At 52.4% G+C, this 25,799-nt stretch overlaps 1 protein-coding gene and 1 long non-coding RNA gene across 2 annotated transcripts; one reads left to right on the top strand and one right to left on the bottom strand.

The window, feature by feature from the left end:
- Positions 1 to 8,168: 8,168 nt before the first annotated feature.
- LOC146394514 (uncharacterized) lies at positions 8,169 to 8,862 on the bottom strand. The gene is made up of 2 exons (XR_014835835.1): positions 8,770 to 8,862; positions 8,169 to 8,662 (listed from the first exon to the last, which is right to left on the bottom strand). It is a non-coding gene; the product is annotated as an uncharacterized LOC146394514 (long non-coding RNA).
- Positions 8,863 to 13,116: 4,254 nt separating this feature from the next.
- ARX (aristaless related homeobox) lies at positions 13,117 to 25,250 on the top strand. Its single transcript, XM_021080129.2, has 5 exons — positions 13,117 to 13,534; positions 15,242 to 16,121; positions 18,765 to 18,810; positions 21,640 to 21,968; positions 24,059 to 25,250. Exons 1-5 carry the CDS (start codon positions 13,339 to 13,341, stop codon positions 24,297 to 24,299), a joined length of 1,692 nt encoding a protein of 563 aa, XP_020935788.1. The 5' UTR covers positions 13,117 to 13,338; the 3' UTR covers positions 24,300 to 25,250.
- The last annotated feature ends 549 nt before the right edge of the window (positions 25,251 to 25,799 follow it).

Here is a 25,799-nt window from a genome sequence, read left to right as displayed (position 1 = left end):
AAACAGAACAACAGCCATTTTGTTCTCTCTCATGGGTCTGTCAGTTTAGTGGCCTCAGCTGGGCAGTTCTGCTGGTCTCACTTGGGGTCTCACACAATTGCAGTCACCTAAGATGCTGGGATGTTGGACCCCTCTTCTCTCCACATAATCTCTTGCCAACAGCATGGAAGGCCTTCTAGAAGCTTAGACATAGGATCACTTCCCTACTTTCTACTGGTCAAAGCAGTCACAAAGCCAGTCCAAATTCAAGAGGAAAAATAAACTGCACTTATTTCTTAAATTTTTTAAATTTGTTATGGCCGCACTCACAGCATATGGGAGTTCCTGGGCCAGGGACTGAATGTGAGCTGCAGCTGCAGCAGTGCCAGATCCTTTAACCCACTGCGCTGGTCCAGGCATCAAACCCGAGTCTCCACAGTGACCTGAGCTGCTGCAGTCAGATTCTTAACCCACTGTGCCACAGCAGGAACTCCACTTCTTTTTGTGGGGAGTGACACAGAATTTGAAGCCCTCTTCAATCCTTTACCAGGAGAATGGATATTTGGAGACAATTAGCAGCCTTTATTTCCTATCCCTCAAGACAAACCATCTAGCAGACCAAGAGAGGACCATGGCTATACTCATGAAAAGAAACACCAGCCATTATGCTTAGAATCTAACAGAAATCAGAGTAAGACCACTGATTACCTCCCAGTCCCCTTCAAGCCAGCTCTTCATCAAGCCCTAGTAAAATTTCAAAACACTAACTGTGGGCAAAATAATCTGTAGCCAACATGAATAAGCAATTAAGAACTGACAACTCCTAGGAGAGGAAATACGAGTGGCCAATTGTCACATGAAAAAAAATACTTAACCTCACTAATAATGAAAGAGATGCTCGTGAAAACAATAATAAGCTTTTAGGTTTTGTTCATCAAACTAACAACATTTAACAAGATCGAAAATATCTGGTGTTGGAGTTCCCGTCGTGGCGCAGTGGTTAACGAATCCGACTAGGAACCATGAGGTGGCGGGTTCGGTCCCTGCCCTTGCTCAGTGGGTTAACGATCCGGCGTTGCCGTGAGCTGTGGTGTAGGTCACGGACTTGGTTCAGATCCCGCGTTGCTGTGGCTCTGGCGTAGACTGGTGGCTACAGCTCCGATTGGACCCCTAGCCTGGGAACCTCCATATGCCGCGGGAGCGGCCCAAGAAATGGCAAAAAGACAAAAAAAAAGAAAATATCTGGTGTTATCGATGTTATTTGTGGGATCCTAAAGAGGAATGATCCTTTTAAAGGGCATTTGTCAATACCCATAAAGTTCAGTCTATACACACTTTTTTTTTTTGGCCACGCCACAGCAGCGACCCAAGCCATCAATGACAATGCCATATCCTTAGCCCACTGTGCCACGAGGGAACTCTCTGTACATAGCTTTTAATGGAATAATTCCAATCACAAGTCAATATTCCGTAAAAATAATTGTATGAGTGTTCAAAAATATATGCAAAACAATATTCCTTTCAGTATCCATATATCACACAAAGTCAGGTGACTTTCATTTAGCATCTGCAGTGTATGCTCTGGGTTCTTTATCATTCCTGCTTTTTTGGGTGAGGAAACTGAGTCTTGAGAGGTTAATTAGGCTGCCCAAGGCCACACAGCCAGGAAGCAGAAGGCTTCAAAAACCTTTTCAAGCATGGCAGATGTCCATTGCCTCAGGAAGACCTTTCTTCTCTTTCATCCTTGCCATCTTGCTGCTGTGTCAAGCCACTGGGGAGGCCAAGAGATAGAACTGCCCGGGTGAGGGGGGAGTATTACCGAGCCTGGGGTTAGAAGAACTAAAGTCAAGTATATGGCTATTTAAGTAAAAAACTTTTGAGGGGGAGAAAAAGCTATAATACATAATGCTGGCAAGGTTGTAGTAAAACTGATACATTCATATATTGCTAGTGGTGGTGTAAATTGGCTCAACTAGTGTGAGAAATTTTTGGCAGTGTTTCAAAAGAAACCTTAAAATGTTCACACTCTTTTGATCAGGAATCCCAGTCTTGGGAAATTAGCTCAAGGCAAAAATGCAAAAGAATAGTTAGGAGCACCCAGAGTTTCATTATAATGTTATTTGTAAGAGCAAAAACAATTAAAATAACAAAAGTCCAATATGGGGGAATGCTGAAACCACGATTAAGGCTTTGTACTTGACAAGAACCACAGCTGTTCACCTTTTTTCTCTGAGTCCTTTGGCTCCTCCAGCCCTGATCCTCACACAGCCCCGGGTGCTTGTGTGCAATAAAACAACAACAATCCGCAAGGCGTGCTGAACTCTGTGGAACCAGAATGGAATCAGCCCAATGTTTTCTTCACATCGAACAAACTGAGAACGCGCTCCACCTGCCCTCTTTTAGCTCTGCATAAGTCTCCACTCTTTAGCACATTTGCTGTTTATGGTTGCAGCTCCCTCACAGTTTTCTCATCATTTCCCAAATGTTTTCTTCCCCCAAGTTGTGCATAAGCTTCTGTCACTCAGGATGCCCGCCAGGACTCGGAGGCGCTGGGGCCTCGCTGTCTCCCACACCGAGCCTGGCAGAGGCCAAATCACAACTTTGCTGAGTGCGAAGCCTCGCCGAGAGATGACCTCTAATTACAAGAAATACATCAAATAGTGATTATTTTTATTGATGTCAAGCTGCATTTTTACAATGAGCTGTGATCCCAAAGAGCAAGCGTTCTTTCCTGGCCAATGCCCAGCTCCACAAGCTGCTTACAAACTACACGCACGGAGTGGCACTGGTTCTTGAAGTTTTGTTGGAGGGGCCACGAGAAGCTGTTTGGAAACACTGAAGGGGCTGCAGGGAGGGGGGGTGGGGGGCGGCTGGCAGCTTTGAGGAGGGTGGGAGGTGGAACAGTCATCGTCAGGACTGAACAATTACGGGATGGGAACAATACACCAAATGCTTTAGAGAGTTAAAATGTTCCCTGTCTGATGGCCTCATATTCCACATAATTATTTTCTTTGTGTGCTTACTGAAATTTTTAAAGTGTCTGAATCTGGTACACATCTCTTTCTTGGATATTGCTAAGACTTTTTTTTTTTTTTTTTTTTTTTTTTACCCTTGCAAATCACACTCTCTCTCTCTCCTCTCAATTACCATTTTTTTTTTTTTTTTTTTTTGGCCATGCCTGTGGCATGGAAATTCCCTGGCCAGAGATCAAACCAGCCCTACAGCAGTAATGAGAGCCTTAACCCACTGATCCACCAGGAAACTCCCTATCGTTAAGATTTTTTTCAAGCTACCTGCTTTTCTACAAAAACTTTTTATAGAAGATAGCCAAGGGAGTTCCCTGGTTGCCTAGTGGTTAAGGACCAATCGTTGTCACTGCTATGGCTCAGGTCGCTGCTGTGGCAAGGGTTTGATCCCGGGCCCAGGAACTTTTGCATGCCACCAGCATGGGCCACCCCCCCCCAAAAAAAAGATTAAGAAGGTAACCAAGAATAGAAAGAGGGTGTGATTCAAAAGTCTCCAAGTGTAGTCTCCTGCCTGCCACTAGCAAGCTGTGTGACTGTGGACAAGCCGGATCACCTCTCTCTGACCCTCAAGTTATTCACCTGTAAAATGAGCAAGATTCACAGAAGTAAAGGCTGTTGTCTTGAGCCTGACCTCCTGGATTCACCTTCTGGCTCCAGCTCTGCGACCTGGGGTCACTCTTCCCTCTGCTGCCTGGGGTGACCAACCAACCCACTTTGCCCAGGATCGAAGGATTTGCAGGACTTTAGTGTGAAAACAGGGACCAACTGGTCATTCTCTCTGTACCTCATTTTCCTCATCTGTGAAACAGGGGTTATAATGAAAGCGCCTTCCTAGGGCTGATCTGGGCAATAATCGGTGGGAAAAGCATTCAGGACCATGTCTGGCAGATGGGAAGCACTCATACGTATCCGCCGTTATTCTCAAGACTGGCTTCTCTCCTCCACCCTCCTCATTTCTTACTTCACCATCTCCTTTTCTCCGCTCTTCTATTTAATAGCTGAAAGTCTTAAATATGAGCATATTTAGTATTAAACCCGATGTGCTGTGAAAGCCTTTGTTCCACTTACCACTACAGACAATATCAATGATGCCTTCAAAATGTTGTTAAGCAGTTTAATACAGCTCTCATTGGAATGTCACAATTTTCAAAGTTATAGTTCAATCTCCCTTTAGTGTAATGCAATAAAAAGGTTACTCTAATGTCGTTCCCTTTACATAAATAACATCAAAATGCTTCAACCCAAAAGCCGGAGCAGAAAGGAGGAGGGTGAGGAGAAACAGGCAACGGGTTGGTCCATGATGAGAAAGATGGGCAGCATTTGCCTGGGCCATTTTCTCTTCCTGTCTTTGATAAAACATTTCCAGGTGAGCGCTTCCTGCGTCTTTTTTGCGGTGGAAGCGAATCCTGAAGATGGGATGCTTTGGAAGGTGGGGGGAATTTGTGAAAGAGGTGCCTGTAAACAAAACAAACCCTCCAGAAACACGGCCCATCCAGAGAGGGAAACAGCCACTCAACAGGTCCCCAAAGCAAGCTGGACCCTACAGGGACATGAGCGTCTCTGAACAACTCTTGTCTCTCCCTTTTCCCTCGCCATCCAGTGCCCCCTAATACCTAAGTGGGCCGTGTTTCTGGAGGGGATAAAGGGAAGTGGGTAAAAGAAACGTCTGGCATCTTCTTTGATGATCAGCCCCTTTTGCAGTTGGCAGAGAGTAAAAAGCCCTTTCTGGATATTTTTGCCTAAGGCCCCAGAATTCAAATCAGGCGATCTTTGTTTACAGCTTCAGCATAGGGTACACACCACCCTGCCCCAAAGCCAGGCCTGTGACAGAAAGCAAGCAACAAGCAAGTGGCCTAGAATTGATTCTCCAGTGTGGAAACTGTCAACAATTGAACTTTTTTTTTTTTGCTTTTTAGGGCCGAACCCGGAGCATATAGAGGCTTCCAGGCTATGGGTCCAATCAGAGCTACAGCTGCCCGCCTACACCACAGCCACAGCCATGCCAGATCCAAGCCGAGTCTTCGACCTACACCACAGCTCACAGCAACGCCAAATCCTCAACCCACTGAGCAAGGCCAGGGAAGGAACCCTCAACCTCATGGTTCCTAGTCGGATTAGTGTCTGCTGCGCCACGACAGGAACTCCAACAATTGAATTTTCTATTTGTGCTATTTAAGAGATAGTGTTGGTGGTCCTTTCGTTTCTCAGAAAAGGGAAATTTTACACGTTAGATTATAGACTTGGAGCTATTTATTAGGGAGAACACACAGTGACAGATAACGCCAACTCTCCATTATCCATGAAAAGAAATAAGTAAAAATCACTCCTAGGTCTAAATTTTACTTGAACTGTGGGTTTCAGTCTCCTTTCTTTCCAGCTGTTACAGGATTCTCTGAGCAAAATACGTTGGTTTTAATTTCTTCTTAGTCCCTGCAAACCTTAAGCTAGGTGAGAAATAAACAATGGAATGGCCCCAAAGATGGTAAAGGAGGGAGTGAGGAAAGAGAATGAGGCCTGGATCCAAACGGGGTGAGGGAGAGGCTTGGGATCAGTGCCCACCCCAGGAGAATGAGAAATCAACCGCCAATTGCCCCAAGAAAATACCTCCCCCACTCCCTCAGCCGCAGTGTAATTCCCGGGTCGGGAACGTAGTCCTAGGCTACTCTTGGGTGCCAGGAAGTGTGTTAAGAGCCGAGTCCCGAGTGCGGGACAAAATGTGATGCTTAGAGGCAGAAACACCATCTGTCACGCGAGTGAGAGCAACCTGCGATTTCCCACTCGAAGAAACCTCTTTGGAATCTTCTCACTTCGTCCCCAAAGGGAAACTGCCTCGGCTGACTTTCGGTGCATTTGCGTCTGAGCAGGTTGCTGAGCTCTCTTCCCGCCACCTTTTCTGCCTTTTCCGGGCGACGGTAGGTGACTCTGGGTCCCTTCCCGCCCGGCCACCTCCCCGCCGCGCCCGCGCCCTCTCTCGGGCGCCCCTGTCCGGCCACTCCTCCCGGAGCATCCACGCCCTCGGGGTCACCGGGGGCGCGGTCTTGTCTCTACTCCCCCGACCCCCGACCCCCGGGAGGTGACACGACGCCGTGGGGCGTCCAGGCGCCACCTCAGGGCCCCCAGCGTCCCCCCCACCCGGCCCCCCGTGGGGGCGCCTCCTTCCCGATGAGGAAACCGAGGCCGCGAGGCCGAGAGCTGCCCTGCAGACGGCCCTGCCCGCGGCGCGGGGTTTACCCGGGGGCCACGTCGTTGCCCGCGGCCCTGCCTCAACAGCCCCGACAGTCCCCTGGGCCGGGAAGGTCCCAGCTCTCTTCCATCGTCGCCTTCCTCTCAGCTCGGGAGCCTCCCCTCTTCCCCCCCGCCCGAGACGCCGCCGAGGGTCCTCGAAACGGATCCCGGATGGGCTCGAAAGTCTGGAGGCAGAAGCGGACCTCTGGGGAGAGGACCGAACTGCCCCAGATTTGGAGGAGACGCCTGTCAGCGCGTGGAATGCAAGCCCTTCTGCGCAGTTATTTTTATTCCCAGGGCCTTTCTGCCTCGTCCTCGTCCTCCTCCTCTATTTGTTCCCCTTCTGTTCAGCTATTTGTGTTTTCTGATCGGGTAAGTGATTTGCGGCAGGAAATTAGATATCTTTATTCCAGAGGCACTGTGGGTCTAATGGTATCTATTCCAGAGCCGGCTCTGTCTTAGTCGCGGGCTTTTTTTCTTTTCTTTTCTTTTCTTTTCTTTTTTCTTTTTTTTTTTTAACTTGCAGGTTATTTTGTGATGAAGAGAACAGAGCGCTGTTCAGCCTCGGCATCTTCCCTCCTCCCTTCAACACAACGCAACTCTTAATTAAACATGGGACACCCACGCCTCCCTTCCCACAGGACCCCTTCCATCTGCTCCCCCCACCCCAGTCTGAAATACCAGCCTTTTATGGACAGAGAAAGCCTCGTGTTGAACTTCCCAATTAGCCAGACACATCGCAAAATAAGAGACTCTAAAGAGCTATCACTCCTATTTGGAGGCTCTTCCTTCCAGGCCTTACCTAGTACGGTTTTGGTGGCCTTAGTGTGACTTTAAAATCCTGCAGGGCTGAGGACACGAGACCGCAGACACTCAGGTCCTGAGAAGCTTGATCTGTGTTTTGTGGTTGATGGGTTAGAATTAATACTCATTACAAAAGAAAGGTAAAAGTTCGGGATCGATTTGAACTGGGACATTTTCATCTTTGTAAAAGGCTTCAGGGGTAACGTTTCACCAGAGGTTCTAAGAGCTTCAAGAAAAGTCCTCCTTTCCAGGCAGAACAGTCAAGAGGGTTGGACGGGAACCTTGCATTTCTCTTTTCTCCCTTTCTGGCCACACCAAGAAGGAGGTGATTAATGAGCAGTAGAGTACTGGAATCTGAGGGTCAATGATTTTCTGGTGCCTGGGATCGGGATGCCTGGGGTGGGGGTGGGGGTGGGGACTACCGATTCCCGGACTGTCGCTGAGTCGGCAGCCATCAAGCCAGAAGTTGGAGACCCCAGGTGGAGGAATCACAGAGAGGAAAGTGGGGAGTCATCCAGTCAAAAAAGGGAGAATCCTAGAATCAGAACATGGGGTATTCTAGAGTCGGAAGGCCGGAGGGGAATCCTAGAGCCAGCTTTAGGAGGTGCCACAGGGACCGATTTCACATAAAAGAAATAGCAGAGTAGCTAGTTTCAGATGACCCCTCACTAGGGACCGAGGAATGTGAGGGCGCAGGCAGCCAGGCCTCCACCAACACCCCACAGACAGCGGATTCGGCCTTCCGGCTGGTGGTGCAGCTTCCGCACGCTCGCCTTCGCGCGCCACCCCCAATTATTCCACTTCTCGGGCCAGTGTTTCCTGAGGTTCGCCAGCAAGAATCCACCCAGCAATTATCTCCCCTCTCGCGCTCATGGGGGGACATTAACCACGAACGCGCTGGAGAAGAAAGGTACAGATGGGTCTTTTATTGCACACTTGGAAATGTTTCCAAGGCTTTTGTTTTCTTCCCCCATTCATTCCTGCCGGATCACTGGGATCTGCCAACTTCAGTCCCCAGAGGCTGCGGTGGAAGGGCCGGGCGGGCTCCGAGCCCCCGCTAGGGGGCGCACTCTGGCCGTGGCGCCGAGCCGAGCGCGGGAGGGGGCTCGGCTGCGAGGACAGCGACAGCCGGGGTCGGCTGGGCCTCGGGGCTGAGGCCGGCGTCGGATCCCTCGCTGCTCCCGACCCGGGCTCCAACCCGCGCCCCCACCACGTCCCGGGGCGCCGAGAGCCGCAGCTCCAGAGTAAAGGCTGCACGGGGCACAGCTCAACCCTGGACGTACACGGGGTCCCGCCGTCCCGCGAAGGAGAGAGGAACCCAGGTGGCGGTCATTACAGGGCGCCAAGTTTCCCTCTCGGGTCTGGAAAGCTGGGGGACGGGTGAGGCAGGACAGGTGGGCTCCGGCCGAGGGGCCCGGGGTGACAACTCAACCACTTGCTTCTCGCCCGTGGGAAGGGACCGTGCCCTCCCCCGCCCCCCGAGGACAGACGTGAGGCGGTGACCGTCTTGCCTGGCTTTGTGCTTGGAGCCAGGCTTGAGAACGCCTCGGTTAGCCGCCTGCATGGATGATTGGAGGGCGGCGGTCCTGTTTTCCCTGGTCCTCGCTCCCCGGGCCTCTTTCCCCAGGCTGCTGGCAGGTAACGGAAAGCGGAGAAGTTTGAAAAGAGGGGGAGTTGCCCTGACACAGTAACCACACCCACACGGTCAAGTCTGGGGGGCTGCTTCCCAACAAACCTCTCCCAGCCGAGCCCTGACGGTGGAACCCCCGGCTCTGGCGGACCACACGGCGAAGAGGGGAGGATTAGCAAACGCCAAGGAGTCTCCCCCGGAAATCCAAGTTCTCAGCCCCTCTGGACCTTTCCATGGGCTGCTCCTTTGTAAACACATCAGCAAACAAACACCGTCCACAGACAGATCCCTGCAGCCGTGGGGAGAACTGAGGCAGAGGTAGGGAGTGGAGGGCAAGCAGCGGGCAGAGAAGGTGAGGGGCAAGTGCTAGGCAAGCGGATTATGTTACATTTCCTCCTATTACCAGACTTCCCGGAGGAGAGACCTCGATTTGTGCATAAAATGCATACCCTGAAGTGGATAAGACTCTGAAAGCGGCGTTTGAGGAGGTTAACCTTGACTGGTTGGAGTTAAGGGGGGTTGGGGGGGGGGAGGCAAATATTTCTGTTTGTGCCCTCCGGCTCTTCCCAGCACCGGCTGTCAATCCCGACGCTTGTTATCCTCACAAGGCTTCAGTTTGTTTGCCTGATCTCAGCAAGGTTTTCTTCCACAAGTAGAACTATAATTGCTATAATTCTACTGTATCATTTGGATCATTGCAGTATTGTTGTTTTCTCTCCCTCTTTCTCTCCTCCTAACACTGCAATAACGCGCTCCAGTGTTAAATTAGCAGGTTGCGGAAGACCTTAAATGAATGAAAGTTTGTTAAAAAAAAAAAAAAAGAAATTAAATAAATAAACCAGCAAAATGACTTGGCAAAGGGGATATCGCATCACAGAGAATCCTCGCGTGTAATCAGGACTTATTGTCTTCCCTTCCAATGGCTTCCAAATTGGTCGCCAGACTCCAATGAAGTTTATTTCTATTGTTTAAATATATGTTTTGAAGAGGTTGAACATAATTTAAGGGGACCTGAGCCGTCCGGTGTGGCCGGGAGCCCATTACAGCTTTATTTATCTATGTGTATATTGCACAATAAATTAAAACGTCTGGAATGAAAAATGTGCAAGGTTAACTCTCCTCCAAACATTTTTTTCCTGGATAATAACATCTAACTGCCACCCCCTTATCCCGCATTTCTTGCAAATATAATTTTAAAACTACAATGTAGAATTAGCTCTCACCACAGAAGAGAAAGGGGTTTCTTCCATTCGCCTCTTCTAGGTGATTATTATTTCCCGTCCTGGGGACAAGCCTCGTTTTTCACCATAAACAACAGTTTTGAACACTTTTGACCCTCACTTCCGGCCATAATTGTCATTTTTATCTTAGTGATTGATTTTAAAAGCAGATGAACTGCAAACCATTGTTTTCCTGGCGGCCCAGGAACAGAAAACCAACAGTTACAGACCCCAAAGATTAGAGGAGCCAGGGGAGTTGTGAATAACAAAGTACAAATGTGAATAATATTATCACTAAAATGAAATTACGTTTGATGAGTGGGTAAAAGAAAGTGGAGAAAGTGAAGTGAAAAGTGTCATCCAGCTGACAGCGTAAACATTTAATTGGCTAAACTAAAAGTTCTTTTATACATAGTCCTACAGCCCAATCCGGAAAAGTCTACCTACTCAACAAATCGACTAGATTCTTCTTTGATACTAGAGGCATCATTTTGGTTTTTAAAATAACATGTAGGATAACATACATATATCTTCAGCCTATCTTCTGATCAGACACTGGAGAGGGCAGCAGATTGTCTCCCCATGGCTATGTTAGAAAAGTTTTCCGCTTCTGTTTTTTTTTTTTTTTTTTTAATTTAATCTTTGAGGGATGGCAAGAGCCAATTGTAGAGACTGAAGTTGGGTGTTGAATTGTGACAAAGATCATTTCAGGGCTGCTGGCTGTAAAGGGAGCTGGGTTGGGCCCTTCTCCCTGAAGTGAATGGATGCGCCTTCCCAATAGCGTCCTCACTTGGGGAGATTGATAGAAAATACCAAAAATAAACAAGATAAAAATAACAAATAAAGATAGTTTTCACCAGGTTTCCCAAAGAAAGGCATTATATTCCATTAATAGAATTAGATTTAATTCCAGGGGTCATTAAGTCAGAATCAGAAATTCTATGTTAACCTCCCCTTTTGCAGTGGATGATTAAAATTAGAATACACCCCAGCAGAAAGTCCGACTTCTTTTTTAAAAAAAGCAGAACAGCTGCAGAAGGGGGAGGAGGGGGACGGAAGCAAAGAAATCTTCCACCGAGAGAGTTGAAACCCCGTTAGACTCTCAGAAATGATTTGTGCGTTTGTGTCTTTTTTTGTTTAACACGATCTTCTTTGGACTCATTTTCAGCCCACTCCCTGCGTGTGCAGGAGTGTGACTCTGAAGTCACGGAGCCACCCGCAGCCGGGTCTTGTGGATTTCCGACGCCGGGCCCTCTGGGGAGGGAAAAGTGCCTCCGTCTCTCCTAGCGATCAGCCGCCCGGACGCCCGCGAGGGTCCGCGGCTGGAGGCCGGCTCGGAGGAGACCGACGCGTCTCTCCGCCTCTCCGAGACCCGAACGCGGGGAGTGGGCTCTCTGGGCCGGGGAGGGAAGGGGGAGGGAATCGGCGTGCAGAAGGTTAGTTTCAAGCTGAACAGAGTAGTATAAAAACACAGAACTGTGGGTGAGGATGGAAAAGGAAGAATACAAGAAAGGGAGAAGATCCCAGGTGCCTTGGAACCGCAGAGAGGGCTTAAAAGAAAACCAAATGTCAGAGACAGCTTGGCTTCTCCTTGGCCCCCCAGTCCCATTATCCAAGTGCAGGAAAAACTGGTGAGACTCAAACCAAAAACCAGAGAGAGACGGAGGCAGACCCAGAGACAACCTTTCCCTCTAGGCGTTAATAGTAATAATATCAGCATTAGTACTAACATTATTAATGTGCCTGTTCCTAACCCTTCATCCCGCTCCAGTTTTGTCTTGAAAGCTCCTGCCAAGCCAGCCCGATCTGTCTGCCACCCACCCACGAGCATCCAAGAGTTATGCAGATGTTTATGGCTGAAAAAAAAAATCTCAGTTATGCATCCTTGTATTTTTAAATACTGACTGTAAGTGATTCAAGTATAATCCTTTGTAAAACGCGTTTCTCTTTGACACATTGAAGGGGTTGAGAGAGGAAAACCCGGCGTGGATTCCCCCTCCCCGGCCCCTCTCCCACCCACCACCCTCGCCCCCACCGTGCCAGCATCGAGGCCCCTGGCTGTCCCTCGGGCCCTGCACCCAGTCAAGGAGGGCGTTCGTGCTAGCCACTCGTCCAGGCTTGTCCCAACTTCAGTCCGAGTTGGGTCTCGGTTCTCAGCGCTGGACGCGCAGCAAGCTGTTTGGGGAGAAACTGCGCTCTTTTTCAGGTTCGCTCTTTGGCCTTTGCCGGGGTGGGGGTGGGGGCCCTCCAGGCCAGGAGCGTTCAGAATTTTAGGCGCTGAGACTCGGTTGAAGGCAAACCTGCGTCCCTCCCGCCCAGGAGCGCTCAGGGCTCGGGGTAGGTCCTGCTCCCTGCGCGCGATCTGAGAGTGTCCAGCCTCGGGGTGATGGCCTCACCCACAGGGGCGAACTTGTGGGCAGAAGAGGCAAGCGAGTCCGGAGAGAAGGGGGAGACTCCCAGACCTGTCCCCAGCCTCCCCCGCTCACAGCCGACACGCACTCGCCTGTCCCTTTCCGCCCTGTAGATGCTTTAGGGAAGGCCGCCCGCCTTTGGCAGGGCTTTGTCTTTAAGGGGACTTTTCCCAGAGTTGAAGACGAAGGTGAGAGAGGTTGAGAGACGCTACTAACCAGAGAGCAACCGCTGGGCTCAGGGTGAAGACTAACAGCTCAATGCGTTGGGCCGCAAGAGAAAAGTGGACGCCCCAAACGGCAGATGTTTGCTGGCGGCCCTCACCCCGGCACCTCCGAGGCCCTCTGGCCTAAAGAGAATGGCGATTGAGGACCACTGAGGTCAAGGCGCTGTCCTGGGAGCGCCTTTGAAAATGGCCAAGTCGGCGCCACGGCGATCCCAGCCTCAAGGCCTTGCCTCCACGGGAGCGAGGTCCTCCGGCTGGTGGAAGGGGCGCACGTTGCCCAAGAGGCACCCACAGGCCTGACATCCGAATAAGCTGGAGCTTAGGGCTAGCCCTGACGGGTTAAAGGAGGAGCTACGGGAACAGGATGGAGAAGTGAGAAAGTTATTAAGTTAAAAACAAAAAAGAAAAAGAAAATTGGCTTGGGCGAGTGCCTGTTGCCCCCCCTCCACCGCCGGCCTTTCCCGAATCCAGTCCGGGCTTTGCGCGGAGCCCACAGCCCGGCGCAGCCCGGCCTCTGGCGAGAGCCAATCAGAAGGCGCCTCTCAGCACGTGGAGGAGAGAGACTCCAGAGCTCCGTGCCCGCGGCTCACTACACTTGTTACTGCTTGTCCTGAGCGCGGAGAAGGCGAGCTCCGGCCGCGGGCAGGGCGGGAGCCGGCAGCCAGCGACCGAGCGAGGCAGAGAGGCACAGAGATCGCAATAATATCTATTATAACCAGCTATCTAACTTCACCCCCCAACACACACCCATACATCCCACCCGCCCCGAAAGGCAGCCAGCGGCCCGCTTCTCTGCGCCCGGGGGAAAAAACCCCAGCCATGAGCAATCAGTACCAGGAGGAGGGCTGCTCCGAGAGGCCCGAGTGCAAAAGTAAATCTCCAACTTTGCTCTCCTCTTACTGCATCGACAGCATCCTGGGCCGGAGAAGCCCGTGCAAAATGCGGCTTCTGGGAGCTGCGCAGAGCTTGCCCGCCCCGCTGGCCAGCCGCGCCGACCAGGAAAAGGCCGTGCAAGGTAAGGCTGCGCTCGCGAGGCACCTGGAAAGGGTTCTGGGCACTGGTTTGGATGTGTGATGTCTGGGGGCCGGGGGCCCGCGGTTGTCCAACTCGAGAGGGAGGGAAGAGGAACAACTCTGAGGCCTGGTGCCTCCAAGAGCGGTAAATATCTCGCCAAGGGGCTGTCTCTCCCTCCCTCTCTGCTTCCAGAAAAAGCAGAGACCAAGCTTCGCTTCAGGGGCCCTTAGGTTCTCGGCGTTGGTCCTTAGGTCGTTTAAGTGCGCCCTTTGGTGGCCTTGAGGGTGCTCTGAAGAGGGGCGGCAGGTCAGAAACAGCAGGTGCCAGGTGGGCCCTTGTAACCACAACTTGGTGAAGACAGGAGCCGCAAGAGCTGTGAATGGGGACTCCAGGCAGAGTGAGCCTTGGCCTTTCCTCTTTGGACGATTTCTTTACACGCGGTGTTCTGCTTTTTTCTTCTTTTTATAATCGTAGATTACTTGTGACCTTTTAAACCCAAGCTTTGCAGAAACCATCTCCCTGGGATTCCCCAAATGCTCCTTACTTACTGTATTTGAAGTGTATGAAATGTGCGGCTTCTGGGTGCTATTTTTTTCTCTGCTTTGTTAATTTTTTTTTTTAAATAGAGTTGAGGTGTTTCAAAGCTCTTTTTTCCCTAAAATTAAAAATTCCAGAACAACTGTCGTTTTGCCCCGAACCTGTTACACTCAAATTTCGCCTTGAGCTGGCTGCAGAGGTGTCGCACAGGGAAAGAATTGTTGATTTCTTTTCCAATCCCTAAACCAGCGGTCCAGCGGCAGCGCCACTTGGAAGACAGGAGCAGACAGCGGAGAAGGGGTCCTTTAAAATAAAACTGACTTTTTCCTTTTCTTTTTTTAGCCTGCAGTGGCACCTCTGCCAGGCGCTTCCTCGAGGGGAAGGAGCGGCCTGTGCCTATTGCACCCCTTCTGCCCCCACCCAGGCCTCTCCAAGCCCATTTTCGCCAGGACGATTTTTCTGGGCGAGGAGCCTCCGGCCCCTCCTGCTAGGGGCTGTTGGGGCAAGGCCTGGACGGACTCAGGGCCACTGGGCCGCTCCCCCAACCCCTGCCGGGGTCCCATGCCCGGCAGCGCCCCCTCGTCAACCCCCGCCCGCGTGGCAGAGCCGAGGGCACAGGTCGTGCACAAACTTTTCATTTTTCAGGGTGGTGATTTTTTAAAAGTTGTTGAATGTTTTCAGATTCCCTACCACCACCCCGAAATGGGAAGTAAAAAATGTGGGAGTGCAATCGAAAGAAAAAGAGAGGAAGAAAGAGGGAAGGAAGTAGGGTTGGGGAGCGCACAAGAAGAGAAAGGGAGGAGATGGAGAGGAGAAAGATGGGGAAAGAACGGGAGAGACGGCGAGAGAGGAAGAAAAAAAATTAAAGGAAGGGCGAGGAGAGGAAGGGGTAAAGGAAGACAGGAACTAAAAGGACGAGTGGAAGGAGAGGAAAGGAGGAGGGAAGAAATGAGAAGGAAAGCATAGAAAGGGAAGGAGAGAGAGGAAGATGTAAAGGAAAAGAAAAGCAAGGAAGGAGGAGAAGGGCGTCTGGTGGCCGTGTGGTGGGTGGCTGGGTTGCCGCGCGCGTGGAGGCCTAGGCGCCGAGGGAGCGGCGGCGGGCCTGCCTGGGCGGCGACTTGGCGGGGACGCTCGGCCGGCCAGCGCGCTGACCGCTCTCCCTTGCCCGCAGGCTCCCCCAAGGGCAGCAGCGCCCCGTTCGAGGCAGAGCTGCACCTGCCGCCCAAGCTGCGGCGCCTGTACGGCCCGGGCGGGGGCCGCCTCCTCCAGGGCGCCGCGGCGGCGGCGGCGGCAGCGGCTGCCGCGGCGGCCGCAGCGGCCACGGCCACGGCGGGTCCGCGGGGGGAGGCCCCGCCGCCGCCGCCGCCGACGACCTCGCGGCCGGGGGAGCGGCCGGACGGCTCCGGGGCCGCCGTGGCCGCCGCGGCCGCGGCCGCCGCGGCCTGGGACACGCTCAAGATCAGCCAGGCGCCGCAGGTGAGCATCAGCCGCAGCAAGTCGTACCGTGAGAACGGGGCGCCCTTCGTGCCGCCACCGCCCGCCCTGGACGAGCTGGGCGGCCCGGGGGGCGCCGCGCACCCGGACGAGCGCCTCGGCGCGGCCGGCGGCCCCGGAGGTGCCCCGGCGGGGAGTAGCGGCACGGGGGCCGAGGACGACGAGGAGGAGTTGCTGGAGGACGAAGAAGATGAGGACGAGGAAGAGGAGCTGCTGGAAGACGACGAGGAGGAGATGCTGGAGGACGACGCTCGAGCGCTGCTCAAGGAGCCCCGGCGCTGCGCCGTGGCCGCCACCGGCGCGGTGGCCGCCGCCTCCGCAGCCGCCGTGGCCACGGAGGGCGGGGAGCTGTCACCCAAGGAGGAGCTGCTGCTGCACCCAGAGGACGCCGAGGGCAAGGACGGCGAGGACAGCGTGTGCCTGTCTGCGGGCAGCGACTCGGAGGAGGGGCTGCTGAAGCGCAAACAGCGGCGCTACCGCACCACTTTCACCAGCTACCAGCTGGAGGAACTGGAGCGGGCCTTCCAGAAGACGCACTACCCAGATGTCTTCACCAGGTACGCGCGAGGGGTGGTCGGTGGTCACGGCGCCAGAGGCTGGAGGGTGCGAATGGGCCCGGGAGAGGGAAGGCGGTTGGGCAGGGGCCCTGGCCTCGGGGCAGGGACTTTGCTCCTGGACCCAACCCAGGGGCGCCCTCCCAAAGGCACCCACCCCTGTTCACCAAAAAGCACTCCCTCCCAACCCCCCTACTCCGGACTTTAAGTTTAGACCGGGACGATTTTTTCTGTTACCTTCCCGAGGCCTTTCCATTTTATTTTTGTCAAATGACAAGTTTTAGTTAGAGAAAAAGACACGGGCCTCTCTAAAGGGCGCCCGAACGCGCCACCTTGGAAATTTGCGCTCCCCAGCGCACCCACCCGGGCCCCCGGAGCGCTGCGGTCCCGGCCAGGTCTCAGGCCAGGCTCAGGAAGCGCTGCCAGACCTCGCTGCCAGAGCTAAGCAGCGGCTATTTTTGGCCGCTGTGTGGTGCGCTCGCCACCCCCGCCTGATGCCCCGGGAGCCTGGTGGGTATCAGTTACTTGGTTCGCAGTGGAGCTGGAGCCCGTGCCTGCGGAGAAGCCGTGAAAAAGATCCAAGTTCTGTCGTTTGAGGACTCCTGAAATAACCCGAGGAAGTCAAAACTGGGCAGTGTTTGGTACTGGTATCTGCACAACAGTGGGGGCACCAACCAGAATCATCGCTGTCTTCTCTCTCCCTCCAAACACATTCAACCCAGTGTTGGTTTAATGTACGCGGGTTCCCAAGGGCGGGCACTGATTGCTGGGAGCCTGGCAGGCGGCAGATGGAACAGCTGGGGGAATTTTTCTCTTTGGACTGGTGGGTGTCCAACCCGGGTATTCCGCCTCCACTTCCCACTCGCCCAGGTTTTGGGGTGAAAGATGTGCCTGTGAGAAGACTGGACCCCTGGGCAGGGGCTTATTCATCCTGCCTGGGGCTCAGGCCCTGCTGGGGGCCTTCCTCTCCCAGCCCAAGGCTAAGGTCTGGCTCCCGCGAGGAGCCAGAGGTAGGGCAAACTTCCCCCAACAGAGAGGGAGAAAGGGATAGATATCTGCCTGGCGTCGGGCTTGTCAAGCTCCAGCAGCGCCTTCGCAGGAGACGTGTGCAGCTTTTCAATGTGCATTTTAGTAGCGGAAAGCTGCCCGCCCCCTTGAACCGGAGGAGAAATCGCTTAGCGCTCAGGAGGCCTGAGCCAGCTCTCTAGAGCAGTTGGTCTAGCAATTAATTGCCAAGCTGCCTCCTAAGAAGAAACGGAAAATAGTAGACTGCATATGGGGCCAAGGCACCAAACTTGATCATCCTGCGCTAAACTTGGGTCTCCCCTGTATCCTGCAGTTCCCTCATTATTTTTTAAAAAGAAGATAAAATTTAAAATAACTATGTGCTATCAAATAGCTACCTGGCGGACCTGCTTTTTTTGCATTTATCACACACATGTAATTCAAAAGGAGAAAATCAGGTGGGGTCGCTTGGCACCCAGGTCTGGCCTTTTTTTAGGTTCTTCAGGGGAACCAAAGTACACGAAGAGGGGCAGCTCCTCTTCGGCACCCCATGCCCACTTCTTTCTGACCCAGGGGGTTAGTTAGAGCCCCTTGGCTCCCGCCCCGGAGCCAGCCAGGAGTGGGGTTTTAGGGTTTTAGATTTGCTGATGTTCACTGCAGCAGGAGGCAGCGGGGGAAGCACTCACGGGACCGCTTTTCCCTGAGTCCTGAAGTTTCAGGTGTGAACCCGGGGGACTGCCAGCAGTGCAGACCCGGGTCCCAGGCTGGTGCAGCCCCTGCTCTTTCATATTAACGAGCAGAGAGCCAATTATTCTCCAGCGCGCTCATATTTTCGGTAAACAGGTCGTAAGCCGTTTTACAGCATCTTAATGGTTTCCTATTTGCCTTAATTGTCGCAGTAATAACTGCAATGACGGGGTAGGGTTTCAGTTAAATTGACTTCCTCTGAGATGGGCAGGGTTTGTAGTGGGCACTGGAGTCAGGAGGTGCACAGAATTTTGTTTAATCGAAAAATTACCCCACTGAACTCTTAACAAGCTTAACATATCTCCAGAGGGTAACGGGGAGTGTGACCTAAGGGGGTGAGGGAGGGAGGAAGGGGGGGAGAGATGGAGGGAGAGACTGAGAGCTGGAGAGAGACAGAGGGAGAGAGAAGAGACAGGAAGAGGAGAGGAGAAAACATTTTTTAAAGAAGGCAGAGAGAAACCAAGTGGCTGAAAGAAGTGTTTTGTAGTCGAGTGCTGAGTTCTCCCATTTACTATTAGGACAAAACAGGGTATAAGCTCTGTGTGTGTGTGTGTGTGTGTGTGTGTGTGTGTGTGTGTGTGTGTGTGTGTGTTTCTTGTCTAGCTCTGGCTAGAGAGAGTGAGAATCTGACTTTATAGACTTAGAGACTCAAGAAGCCACCCCTGTCACTCTTGCATATAATACACTATAATAGATAAGACCCTATTTCTGGCACTGTGCTGTGTTTTTATGTTTTCAGTCAAATAGCAGGCACTCCAGTGGTCAAGGGATGGTGATGCCCATGTGTCTGGGGTGAGATCCGAATGGAGGAGGCTGCCAGCCAGGGAAAGGTGGCTGACAAGGGGCTTGCTGGAGCCTGCAGTGACCTCCTGCCTGTGTGTTGCTTTCTTATAGGGAGGAACTGGCTATGAGGCTGGACTTGACTGAAGCCCGGGTCCAGGTGAGCTGCACAGCAGAGAGGGAGGAAGGGAGGGGTAGTGGGTTGGGGGGAGAGCTGGGGAGAGATGGGTTGATGGACTGGGGAGTTGTTGAGAGACCCCCCTTCCTAAAATGAAGAGAAGCAGAACTAGAAAGACAGACCCAAACACTCACACACAAAACGACATTAAAATGTGAAGACCTGGGAGGTTGAAGGGGAAGGGTTCTGGGCTCGGGAGCCTTGCGGAAGGAGTCCAGGATCAGAAGAGGGGTTTCAGTGTCCCCAAGACTATAGTTCGGAAGCCCCCCAGGGCCACCGCCCCTGTAGGAAACAATCTGTGAACTGACTTCTCCTGATTGAAATAATGGGATGGAGCATGGATTTGGTTGTTAGACAAATCCGCTCAGCTCCAAGCAGGTATTTGGCTGCGATTAAGTCTCCAATCGGGCTTCATAAAAGCCCACTTAGTGCTAGAACAAACAGGGCCATTTGAAGGCAAAATGCTGTTTGATTTCCCCTCCGCCCGCACAAGGAGCTGGCTAATGCTATTTGATTTCCCATTTTTTATAGCAATGAGCCCACATTGATCTAATAGGGAGTGAGTGCAATGCTATTAAAGGTGTTTGCAGCCCCATACCAGAGTGCATTTCCGAACCCAGGCCTCATAACCAAAGAGACGATCAACACTGGGCAGCCCCAATGGCCAACAGAAAACAGATGTCCCTGGGTTAGGAGCTGAGTGAATCACTTTACAGTCAAAATCAAGCGCTGATAAAGCACAATAAATTCCATATGGCTCATTTAATACACAACAGCTTCTTGCATTAGAGGGCTAATGATGAGGCCTGTCCCCTCCTTTCTGTTGACACATTTCTCCATTGTCAAACAGAGATGTGACAGCAACTCCGCATTTTCAGCTCAGGGGAACGAGTCGTGGGAAAGTTAAATAACTTTTAAAAAGAAAGAGAGCGCCCCCTCCCCTTCTCCTCTCTCCCTATTCACTGGAGAAGATGTAATTAAGTGAATATGAATTATTAGAGTCCTTTCGTTTACCTTTGGGGGGCCTCCGAGGTATTAATTCAATAATGAGGAATTGCAGGGGGACATCTTGATAATTGCAGTTGAGCCGGCAGAGCCGATCGTCTGTAAAAGGTTTCCACGTTCTTTGAGGGCATTCTGCCTCCACTGTCCCCGCCTTTACTCCTTTCACTGCCATCAAGGAGTGGCGGATATTCTCGTCTAGACAGATTTGGATACACAAAAGCTGCCCACCCAGCCTGGTCCCATCTAGTCCTTCTTTTTCAAGTCTCTGAATTTCCACACTGGAGTGTTTCTGCAGGGCTCCAATAGGTTATTTGAAGGCTGTGGAATGTTATAAGCAGGCCCCCTTTCCGCAAAATTTTAAGTCATCAACCAGCTTGTATTCTCCATTTGTCTTGCCCTAGAAGTCAGACCAAGTCCAGATATGGGTGCTAGTCACGACCGCCCCCAGTGTGTATATTTGAAAAGCAGAGATGTCTTAAAAATTTTTTAAACATATTCCCCTGGGATAATTTACATTGCATTTTAATATAACTGTATAGCCCTGGAGTTCATTCTTAATTTCTAGACTTGTGTGCCGGCATAAACCCAGCCCTAAAAATATTAATGCCTTCAAGGGAGAAGGCGCATAGCTTCCCAGCTGTGGGTGTGATGAGCAGGTCACATAAAAATAATTTCATGCTCCTGGGAGTTATTTTTAGACTATGGTAGCTGCCACATTTCAGGTAACGGTCTCTACTAAAACTGCTTTCTATTAACAATTAGGAAGATACCTTGTGCTAAAAACCTCCCCCAAGCCTAGAGCTGTCTCATTTCACATTAGCGATTTAAACCACATCCCCAGAAGAAATAAAGAAATAAAGGACCCGTTAGCTCTGAAGATGTACACAGTCTACAGGTATCGAGCACTCCGGTTTTTCTGTGCCCAGGTATTGCTGCGTACCTGGTCCACGCAGTCAGGGCCTTCCTAGGTGAAACCCAGCCCTGCCTAGAGCCATTGCAGATAGCAGGCTGTGTCCCCCACACTTCATTTCAAGGAGAACTGACACCCTAAAATGTCTGCCTGTTTGCTAATTACCACAGGTATTTCCTCCCTCCTTCCCAGCTCTCCCCAAGCCCCAGAACTCAGAGTAGTGCTCGAAAATGTTCAAAAAATATTTCTAGAAAGATTCAATGAACCACCTCCCCGATTTTCTTTTCAACACAGAGCAAGGATTGTGTCAGCTCTTGGGTAAACATGAAATGGGTGAAAATAGCTGACTTGCAGGAGAAAGCTGATGTGCATTCTTCTTCTGGTGGCTGCCAGTTTCCCCATGCTTTATTTAACTCATTCCTCATCACAGCCTTAAGAGTCAAGTTTTATTATCCCCATTGTACAGATTAGAAAACTGAGGCTTAGAGAGGTTTAAGTCTTAAAGACACAGCACACAGCGGCACAGACATTTAAACCTTGGTTTCCTCACCATTAAACACACCAAACCACTTTTCTTAAACTTGGAAAGGAACTAGGCTAGTTGAAATAGCCACTGTAAAGAGTTCGCTTGCCCTGTGTTTCCTGCTGGCTTTAAGTTTGGGGGCCCTTTTACTGCCTCTCTGGCCTCAGCCCCGTCCTTGAATAAACTGAGGCCAGAGCTGGGTTGGGGCCCCAGTGGAAAGGAGGGAAGGCCCGGGGCGGTGCGGGATGGGGCGCGGGGAGCGGGGGTGGGTGGGTGGGAAGAGGCGTGGACATGCCGGAGTGCCCGCTGGGCCCCAGGCCCAGAGCCCAGAGCCCAGAGGCCGTGCGCCAACCCCAGCCTCTCTCCTTTGCAGGTCTGGTTTCAGAACCGTCGGGCCAAGTGGCGCAAGCGGGAGAAGGCGGGCGCGCAGACCCATCCCCCGGGGCTGCCCTTCCCTGGGCCGCTCTCTGCCACCCACCCGCTCAGCCCGTACCTGGACGCCAGCCCCTTCCCCCCGCACCACCCTGCGCTCGACTCGGCCTGGACCGCCGCCGCCGCAGCCGCCGCCGCCGCCTTTCCGAGTCTACCTCCGCCTCCGGGCTCGGCCAGCCTGCCGCCCAGCGGGGCCCCGCTGGGCCTGAGCACTTTCCTCGGAGCCGCCGTGTTCCGGCACCCGGCCTTCATCAGCCCTGCGTTCGGCAGGTAACACGCGGCCTCGGGGAGTCTGTCTCTCATATACACACAGGCTGGGGTCCAGGGAGCAGGCCGGAGACGGTCAGGGACTACATACATCTTTCCTCTCTGGCTTTACCTCAGAGATTTAGCCAAAGAAAACAATCTCTAAGTTTGCCTTAAACAGTGTGGATCTCAAAGGGAATGACTTGGGACTGAGGCAATAGCAACAACTGTGGAAATTGGGAGTGTTCAATGAAAGCCGTAAAAGTACCATTTGCAGGCAGCAGCAGTTCAGGCCATAGACGGTATGTGTGTAAGTGGGTACAGGTGTAGGCCACAGGAACCAGGGGTGACTTCAAGTTTTGCAAAAGTCCTTCCTCATGCCCCAAAGCCTGGCAGTCAGAGGAACACAGCTCTGGTCCCCATAAGAGTCCCGGAGCCACGGCCTTCTAGGTGCAAAAATTTCTTTTCCCCCAGACTCTTATCTTCCTTGTCATTCAGCTGACCTGCTGCCAGCCATACCCCCAATATGTGCAAGCCCTGACACCCACAGAGGCCCAAGACAAAGAAATAAAAGAAACAGTTCATCATATGTTATAACTCCTTTTCTTTAAATGAACATCGAATGATGAAATTAAAAGTCTGTATAATCACACAGACAAAGAAACAAAGGAGAGATGTATTAAGTTGGAAAGTGCAGTGAAAATAAAATTCAATGCAGCTTCAATGATCTCTTTTGGGGAGAACAAAGAAATAATAGATTGATCCAACTGTGCAGCCACTTAACCAAAAATCATCTTGGAGAAAATTTTCAAAAAAGACTCAAAGCGAAATTAGTTTTTTTGTAACAAACTAATAAACAGAAAGTACACTGAGGTATAGTGACTCAGTTTACCTAGTGAAACCAAGGCATGTTACGCCCCCTCCAGGCCACATTTTATTTGTTTCTGGGAAAAAAAATTAAAGGCCTATATCCATCACCCAACACCCCCTCCTTTTCCCTCCTCTCAAGTGACTTGTAAAAAAGCTGGCAAACCAAGACTAGAGATTTGGAGAGGCTGGAAGAGGGTTGTGGTGCGGGTAGTGCAAGAGGTGGAGGGTGGGCTTAAGAGAACCGAGCCCAAGTGGAAGCCTTGAGTTGGTCTTACAGGGGCCGGGACCCAAAACCCTGGGGGGAAGCGGCGGATGTAGGGGCGGTGTGTGTACGGGTCCGAAGGATCTGCTCAGCTGCAGGTCCACAGTGCAATGCAAAGGCGCCCAGAGGAGGAATCCAGGCGCGTCCTGGAGGCGGTGGCGAGGACTGGAGTCCCAGGCTTGGGCTTCACCCGGCGCCGCGCGAACCGGGTTTCACGGGTCCCGAGTGAGGGCTCTCTGGGACAAGAGGCAAAGGCGCAGGGAAGGCGAAGACGGGTGGGGGGAGTGTCGCCACACTCGGGCGGGCGTGGGACCGCTGGCAGGTCAGAGCCGCCTGGTGAGCGGAAATCAACTGGCGGACGCGCCCTCCCCACAATGGTCTTTGGCCGGGTCCGGGCCGGTGGCTAGAAGACCAGACCGGCAAACAAGACCAGCTTTTTCAGGGTGAAAGGAGCCCCTGGCCGGGCTGGGAAGGCGCCCTAGGGAGTACCAACTGCAGTACAGGTCTGGATCAGTTTTGCTCCCACGAATCCGGTCTCTCTCTTTTTTCTCTTTGTCTCGCCTCCTTTTTTCCCCCTGGCAAATAGTATTACAGGCAAGCGAAGCCCCTGGTATGAGAATACATCCCCTGCTTAAGCGAAAGCACAGAATCCACGTAGTTGGGCGGTGGGGGTTTTGGGACACGAGGCCTCACTCTGCCCGACTGTGGACTTCAGGAATATCTGGCCCCTTGGTCTTCCTGCCCCCTCCCCCTTTGTTGGGTCCCTGCTCTAGTAAACCCTGTTGGAGCGCCCCAGCCTCCCCTCCTACCCCGCGCCCAGCTACTCCTCAGCAGCCCGCCGTGGCGGCGGCGGCGGCAGCAGCAGCGGCGCCCTTTTGTGCCCTCTGCTCCGCAGGGGAGAGGTAGCGGGAAAGGCTGCCCGAGGCGCCGCGCGCAGCCTCTGGGGCTGGGGCGGTGACCACGCTGTTTGCTCTCCCTGCAGGCTCTTTTCCACCATGGCCCCCCTGACCAGCGCGTCGACCGCGGCCGCGCTCCTGAGACAGCCCACGCCAGCCGTGGAGGGCGCGGTGGCGTCGGGCGCGCTGGCCGACCCGGCCACGGCGGCCGCAGACAGACGCGCCTCCAGCATAGCTGCGCTGAGGCTCAAGGCCAAGGAGCACGCGGCGCAGCTCACGCAGCTCAACATCCTGCCGGGCACCAGCACGGGCAAGGAGGTGTGCTAAAGGCTGCCCTCCACCTCGCGCCCCGGGCGCGACCCGAAAGGTCACCTCACTCAGCACCACTCAAGACCAAATGGAAACAGAGGACCAGCACACTCCCGAGACGGCACTGAGAGAGCGCGGCCGCCTTTGCAGCAGCCTGGACGCGGGCAAGGCAGCCCTTGGCACTACCTGACGTGGCACCTCCTCGGCTGGCCGTCCACACGCCCCTGCCCCTGTCCCTGCCAACCTCGATCCAACTCGAAGTCCACTCTCCTGTTCTTTACTGAAAATATCGGGGAGGTTTTCTCCTTAAGACGCCTGGTATTGAAGTTAAAAATTTTAAAAGTCCAACCTCTCTCCCTCCTGACACCCCACTTAGCTTTCTTTTCTTTTCTTTTCTTTTTTTTAAATAGGATTTTGGCGCTCTAAGTTGATTCCCCCCAGCGTGTGCTCCGGAGAGAGCCCAAGGCTGGGGAAGCGAATGCGAATCTGTAAGATAGCTTAACAGTGCACTTAACGGAAAGGGGCGTCTTGTTCTTGTTCTCTTCTTTATCATACACCAACCAAGGTTTTTATATCAAACCAAAGGGAAATACTCTGCTAGAATATGGACTGTTGAAGTCACCAAACTGTGATTATTGATTCTGTACATACCATTGTTATTAAAAAAAAAAAGAACAGAGCTTTGTATATTTGAAATGTTATAACGCAATTGCACTCAGCGTGGTATGGTAAAAGTTTGTCCTTCTGTAGATTCTTACTGTGTTGTAGATACGGTAGGGTTCCTAGACAAATATTTATGTACTCAAGCCCTTTATTTAACTTATTAACTGTAGATGCTTCCGAAACCTTCAAGATAAAAGCAATGGTACAGTACTTTTGTGTAATGTGTAATTGTTATCACTTTTCCTTGCTATCTAGTGGAGAAGTGTCACGCTCAAAATAAAAAAAAAAGTTATATGTTTAACAAAAGGAAGTGTGAATACTCTCTACAGGCGCTGAGGGGGACAGTAGAAAGGGGCCCCCCAGAGGGTGGGGGCAGGGTGGGCTCCTGCTCCCCAGCATCTCCTGGATTTATCTGTGTTTTCCTGACAGAGGCCCCAGGTTTGAATCTGACCCTCACCGAATCCAGGTTTCCTACGAAGGTTAAGATTGCTGCCGCGGCGCTTTCCACACACACACACACATACACACTAAGGCTCTCCCTAGTCGTGCCGCAGAGGGAGCCCCGGGGGCCTGGGCCCCAGAAGTGGGGTGCGCTCCAGGGTGGGTGGGTGTACCTTAGGCGTTGTCGATGGTGAGGACGGATATTTGAAGCGAGCGGGAACCTTGGCTCGGATGGCGGCGATAGAAACTGTTCGTAGGAAGTGCACAGTCCTTGACGACAGGTAATGGCAAGAGCGAGGAGCCCAGGCGCTGGCTTCCGAGGGGGCGGGCTCCACGGTACACGCGCGGGGAGAAGGGTGTGTGTGTGTGTGTGTGTGTGTGTGTGTGAGAGAGAGAGAGAGAGAGAACAGTGAT

Source organism: Sus scrofa, chromosome X (assembly GCF_054392235.1).
Source record: "Sus scrofa isolate SSC_HxYL_T2T_F1_AM1 chromosome X, Sscrofa_HxYL_maternal_Yorkshire_Landrace_v2.0, whole genome shotgun sequence".
Classification (NCBI taxonomy): domain Eukaryota; kingdom Metazoa; phylum Chordata; class Mammalia; order Artiodactyla; family Suidae; genus Sus; species Sus scrofa.
This window is presented reverse-complemented; position numbering and strand designations above follow the sequence as displayed.